The sequence below is a fragment of the Ranitomeya imitator genome, chromosome 2 (genome assembly GCF_032444005.1).
Source record: "Ranitomeya imitator isolate aRanImi1 chromosome 2, aRanImi1.pri, whole genome shotgun sequence".
Lineage (NCBI taxonomy): Eukaryota > Metazoa > Chordata > Amphibia > Anura > Dendrobatidae > Ranitomeya > Ranitomeya imitator.
Window position 1 is genome coordinate 469,583,306 of NC_091283.1, and position 6,956 is coordinate 469,590,261.

Genomic DNA, 6,956 nt, shown 5'->3' on the forward strand with positions numbered 1-6,956 from the left:
ATTAGCATTTCTGATCAGCTTGATACATGGATATATTTCATTGCATGGAAGGGGAATAGATAGTCAGGTAAAAATCGTGAAATACGGTCCGTGTTTTCCTGGACAAGAGACATTAAAATTGGCTTTTGTTAGTGGAGGGAGAAGGTTTCCTGCACCGTATACAATATGTTCTGTGTCAGTCGGTCTAATTGTGAACTCGTTCTTTCAGCCTACTTCACCAGCCTGGGTAACCCGCATCTTGATGCTGTGGAAAAGACGGTGCAGGCTATGCAGCTGGACCGAGACCAAGACGTGCGGTTCTTCTCTACGGCAGAGCCAAAGCGACACCTCCGGAGCACACCCTTGGAGCAATCTGTCGACTGATAGCCTGACCTGTGTATGGGGGTTTATTTTATTTTGTAATCTTTCCAATAGATCTACCAATCCTACGATGTACACTTCGTTTTTTGGACATGGTCCAATGACTGCAACATAACCCAATGTTTTAATGGCATGAAACATATTATATAGCAATTTTTAGAGATACATTTAATACCGCAAAGATGCATGGTAACTGCAAAGATGATTACGCTTCTGTCTGTGAACCCTATTTACTATGGAAACCCGGTGAATGAACCAAGGGCTTAACAGAAAAAAAAAACAGCCAATGTTCAGTGTTTGTATATATGCCTGTATAAGATGGAAAGCTGTACACTATCTTCTGTAATATGTTTTTGAATATATTTTATATATTTTTTTAACAAAAAAAAAAGCAAAAACCTGTGGTCGAGTAAATTTTGGGGGGGTAATGGTTTCACATGTGAATAATGAGCCTGTCCTGTAATGCATAATCTTATTTTTCTGTTGGACCGCAGAGAGAATCATGGGATTTGATCCAAAGTTAACAGACGTGAGGTTAGAGAAATTGTAGGTCAGTTTATTTCTGTAGATCCGTCAAAATAAGTGACGACCGCTTGCTGCTGTAATATTAGACACAGCCTGTGGACATGAGTGGCGATATTTCTGGAAAAGGAAATAGCAGACACTTTTCTGATCTTCTACAAAACCGTTAAGAATTACTGTAAGTGCAGATGTGAAGCTCATCTGTGTCAGGGTTGCCGAATCCTTATGATCTGGGTGAGCCAAATGGTTTCAGAAGTGTAAGGCTGGTTCCACACAGCCGGCATGCGTAATCTGAATACGTACCGCGATGTTACACATGCTGTGCGTCTCTTGACCCGATCTTAGCCTTATATTTGGCTATTATGCGGTTGAATACCGGTCCAAACTCGGGGTGTGACTGTGGAAGCCAGCCTAAGGGCCCCGTATAAATCGGACCACAATGCACAGATTGGCTGGCGGTTCTCCCGAGCTGGGCGTGACAGCTTCATGTCTTTGTAGGCAGCTGTGACGCTCGGGTTGGGAGAGCCGCGGCCAGTCTGAGGACTGCGCTCCAATATCAATCCAAGCTATATGGCTCCATCATTTCACCCTAAGGGTAAGAAATCTGAATATAAAGTTTGCAATATCTCCCCACCCCCATTAGTTTATTTGTTTCCATTATTTTATTTATTTTTGTGACTAATCTTTTGAGGGTGAGGACAACACCTAACATCCTCAGGGAGGGAAAACTGAGCTTTACTAGAAAGGATATGCAAAATTATCTCTCTTTAACGGGGCTTGTCCCATTTTTTTTTTTTTTTTAGAGCTGATTACATGATGCACCGTTATTGAAACCCTCAGTAATCTGCAAGGCAACTCGGCAGTAAGTCTGCAGTTTTCCTGCAGTGCCTCCGCAGGGGAAATGAAGCATTACATGATGCCCAATAAAAGAGCTGGGCTATTTGTGTAATCCATGTATGTGCCGAGTCCTTCAGAGCAGGATGGACACTCTTGGTAGCAGCTTCTCTCCACTTTGGCATATAAAGCGGTGCTAAACAGGATCCCCCTCGCTTCCGCCAATCTCTATAAAGTGAGGATTCCCTATGCATTGTGTATGCCAGTGTGACAGCCCTGGAGTATATATCATTTACTCATTACAGTAAAGCATTCCGTGAATTGTATATAGCCCCATAGATATTGCGGGATAGGAAAAGATAAACCCACCACTCATTTTCCTTTAGCCCAGCCATTGCATAAAAACACAACCTGTGACTTGTGTCTTTCTAGCTGCGGTGAAGCTACAACTCTCAGCATGACTGGAGTTGAATGGGGGTTGGGGGGGGGGGGTAATATTTTCTATGTTGATAATTTTTTTCTTACAGTAGTGCATGTCTGACAGCACAGCAAGATTTCAGATCATGCTGCTAATACCCGGTAGCCTCTTCTGCTTGTGAGGTTTTTCGGTACAATATAAATTTAATATATAATTTTAATGTGATCATAAATCCCTTTTTATGTTTTAATGCAAAGCACAATTCTTTATTAATATCTTTTATTTTATAAGCACATTGTAAAGAGCAAAACTGTAAATATTAAAAATTGCACTTGCTCAGAAGACGTTCCCATAGCACAGTCCCTGTCCCCCGAAATGTAAGAACACATTGGTTGACAATGACTCTCGCCCCATGACTAACATTCTCCTCTCCAATGTGGACCGCTCTTCCCCTGGAAATTGAAGGGCATCAGAGGCATGGACTCCCCATCATGTAACATAAAGAGTGACCATGCCAGCTGCGGTACAAGCTTGGAGAAAGTGAAATTTCTCCTCTTGTTTTTGCAATGCACAATGTAAAAGAACATAGTTTGGAAAATGTAAACCATTAACAAGCATATCGGTTGCTGCTGATGGATCTTGCTGTTGATGATAAACAAACATCCAAATAATCTGATTTAGCATAGCAATATGCTAACTTTTCAGAACAAGTTGCCGTATGTGTACATGAAGATTTATGCTATTTGTGGCCATTATATAATATATATCCTGCATTATTTGCAGTTTTAACCTCTCTAGTCATTAGGAATTTCAGTATCTTCTCTTTTTCCCCTCTCCATAGACTTCTAAAGGCAGCAAGTGTAATCTAATCCCTCTCTGAAGACAGAGCTGTAGACAGATTTGATCAGTGAACGAGATAAGTGACTAATAACCGGGGAAAGGAGCATATTTCTCCATCAAGATATATTACATATCTTGTCACTTGTACTATTGATTTATAAAAAAAATCACGTGTAGTTACTCTGTAAGGGTCATAAAATTTACATCATGGGTGAATCCAAGTATTCTTTTAATTCCAGAATACAACCAAACTATTCATACTATGTTAAATCTGTACATCAACAAAAGCTTGCTGACTATTTCTAGATGGCAACACTGTGCAAATTTTTTTCTTAAACTGCAAAGTAATGATCGATTGAACAATTAGTTTAAAAAAAAAATCATTTTAAATTTGCAGACTAGAAACTTTATAGGTAGGGTTGAATTTTGTTTCCCCCTTTCTATTCAGTGTTAACCATTGACTTTTATTGTACCTTCCTATTAGAAGTGAATGCTAATGGCAGAATTTCCCTTTTGTAAGCTCTGGTGTATGTCCAGAATATTTGATTTGTCTGAGCACTGATACATTTATAAAGTTTCCACAGTATTCAGCATATATTGCCCAACTCTACTGACGAGATGTCGGCAATGATGGGGAACTGGCATAGCTGATATGAATTCATGGGGTGAGGTGTACTATCTGTCAATGTTTGTTTATGAACCATGGTGTCATAGAAAAGTTCCCTATCTGCAATTCTTCCTAGCCGAGAAAAGAATTTGTGGGGACCTTACCTTTCTCAGGGATCCAGAGGGCAAAAGAAAGGTCTATAAGTGGGTACATCATCATAGCCTGCCTTGATCACTGCAGACCCAGGTTATATGGGTCATTAGTGTCACTTCAGTTCATCTTTCAGGTACTGTGGTAATGTTGTTCATGTAGCTGCATAGACATCTGCATATACTTAGCACAGTTGTCAAGTACATTCACCTCTTACTGATTCTTATGCCTTGCTACATATAGGCACCCTGTCCAATGGATCTTCATTTTATTAGTTGAACTTGCAGGCTTTGACACTATGTATCATCGTCTGTAAAATGCTATGCAAATGTTTCTGATCTGGAGCATCACTCCAGTCATATCCAGACCTGGTGTCTGCAAATGGAAATCTGCTAAAACTTTGCTGACAGAGACTTGCTTATTTCAGACTCGCTTATTTCAGACTTGCTTATTTCAGACTTGCTTATTTCAGACTTGCTTATTTCAGACTTGCTTAACTCAGACTTGCTTAACTCAGACTTGCCTAACTCAGACTTGCTTAACGGTATGTGCATACGTTGCGGATTCTCTGCGGATCCGCAGCGTTTTTTGCGGTGCAGAAACGCTGCAGATCCGCAATTGATTTACAGTACAATGTAAATCAATGAGAAAAAAAAACTCTGTGCAGATGGTGTGGAACACTCAGTGCGGAAACGCTGCAGATTAAAAGAAGTAGCATGTCACTTTTTTGCGGATCTGCAGCGTTTTTGTACCCATTCCATTATAGAAATCAGCAGGGGTAAAAAATGCTGAAAATCCGCAAAAAATCTGCAGCAAAACCGCACAAAAAACGCAGCAGATCCACACAAAAAACCCGACAAATCCGCAGCTGCGTTTTCTGTCAAGACATGCAGAATCCGCACCAGAAATTCCCAAGGCTAATCCGCAACGTGTGCACATAGCCTAACTCAGACTTGCTTATGTCAGACTTGCTTGTGTCAGACTTGCTTGTGTCAGACTTGCTTGTGTCAGACTTGCTTGTGTCAGACTTGCTTATGTCAGACTTGCTTATGTCACAATTGCTTATGTCAGACTTGCTTATGTCAGACTTGCGTTTTCCTGGTCCAATCACTCATAAACACTACAACTTCCACAAAGCATCACCACTGGGGCATGCTCTGTCTGCATGGGCATCAAAATTTGAATGCATATTTTAGGTGTAATTGATATGGTATCACTGAACATCAGGCCGAGAAAATTAAACATTCTTCATAGGGTCTTAAAATCAAATATTCTGGTACTTTTTTATTTTATTTTTAACTTGTCTATCGGACAGTTGAGTTGTTTTTTTATTGGTGTTTCATAATGTGTTTTTTATGACTGCATTTTCTACACACAGCTAGGAATGATGGGTAGTCGCATGTATTACTGTTAGTTGGCACGAGTCTGTTAAACATCCGTGAATGGCTTCCTCTCTGTATATATTGGTTTTTCAGTATAACTTCATTCTTTTGTACATATGTGTAATATATATATGCACACACAAAATCGAGAGCTGTGTTTTATGATCAATTATCACTGTACAGTAATTACCAAACCGGCAGCTATGACCTGGTTACAGTGTTGGCAATGCACTTTGTATAGGGGGCACCACCACCAGGGTCTGTTGGGGACGTGTTCATACTTATGTACAGTTATTGTCTTATGTTCGTTTTTTGTTCTTTTTTTACTTGATAGAAAGTCAAGCACTTAATATTTGTTTTTCTGGATCATAAATAGACTGTTCCTTGCAGTGACCACGTACACTGTCCCTTTAAGATGGACACTTTAGGTGACGTGAACTTCACTTTAATAGCTGTGTATTATTCGCAGTGTTCTGGAAACCAGTTTGTATTAATCTTAATAAAACTAGATTTCTATTTACCAATTGTCTGTGACTGTGTCTGTAGGGTTGGGTATGACATGTTGTGGTAGAAAACTCTTAAGTTTTACAGTTTTTAAAAAGAGAATTTGTTACCAGGTTTTTGCTGCTTCATCTGAGAGAAGGATAAAGTAGGGGTAGAAAACCTGATCCATTGTTGGGTCACTTATTGGGCTTCTTCCTGAGTAATCTACTGCTTCTCTGCTAGTCCTCTAATTTATGAGCTCCTGCTATGTAGTCCTCGATATTTATCAGCTCTGTGCTTCGCCATTGTTTGTCAGCTTTCTGTGTACACAGTGCAGAAGAAGAAAGCTGCCAATCGGGGTTCCGGAAGGGTTATGCAGAGCTCATCACTGAGAGGACTAGCAGATCTGCAGCAAAGGATCTGTATCAAAACTACACCGAGAAGCCCAGTAAATGACAGCGCTGAAATTGTGGTTTCTGTCCCTTAAGATTGAGAAACATAAACTTGGTGACTGACATTTGCAACTGGAATATTTCATTCCGTGATATCTAGGATGTGGTATTTTAGTGTTCTCTTTTATTTTTTTTCAACAGTGTATTTAAAGGGGTGTTCCAGTTTTAGTAAGTATACAGTTTTCCAATATACTTTCTGTATCCGTAAAATTTTCAAGATCTCGAATTCCAGTTATTCAATATTAACTTCACTAGGTGGTGGCCCGATTCTAACGCATCGGGTATTCTAGAATATGTGTTTATTTATGTATGTATATAGCAGCCACATAGTATATAGCACAGGCCACGTAGTATATAGGAGCCATGTATATAGCAGACAAATACTACGTGGCCTGTGCTATATACTATGTGGCTGCTATATACATACATATTGTAGAATACCCGATGGGTTAATACAGGCCACGCAATATATAACAGTGGCCACGCAGTATATAACACAGCCACGTACTATATAACACAGCCCACGCAGTATATAACACAGGCGACGTAGTATATAACACATGCCACGCCGTATATAACACTGGCCACGTAATAGATAGCACAGCCCACACAGTATATAGCAGCCACGTAGTATATAACACTGCCCACGCAGTATATAGCAGCCACATAGTATATAACACTGCCCACGCAGTATATAACAGTGGCCACGCAGTATATAGCACAGCCCACATAGTATCTAACACTGCCTATGTTGTATATAGCAGCCACGCGGTATCTAACACAGCCCACGTAGTATACAACAGTGTGGTCACCATATCCCTGTTTAAAAAATAATTAAAATAAAAAATAGTTATATACTCACCCCTGGGATCCACCGAAGCTCCGGCGATACACACGCGGCTGCCGCC

General features: G+C 40.2%; 1 protein-coding gene across 1 annotated transcript in view; it reads left to right on the forward strand.

The window, feature by feature from the left end:
• The window catches only part of LOC138664498 (serine/threonine-protein phosphatase 4 regulatory subunit 1-like), a 94,463-nt gene extending 88,830 nt beyond the window's left edge, over positions 1-5,633 (forward strand). The window contains exon 20 of the mRNA XM_069751242.1: positions 209-5,633. Within this exon, the coding sequence (XP_069607343.1) occupies positions 209-363 (155 nt within the window). The 3' untranslated portion in view covers positions 364-5,633. The remainder of the gene's footprint in view (positions 1-208) is intronic.
• The last annotated feature ends 1,323 nt before the right edge of the window (positions 5,634-6,956 follow it).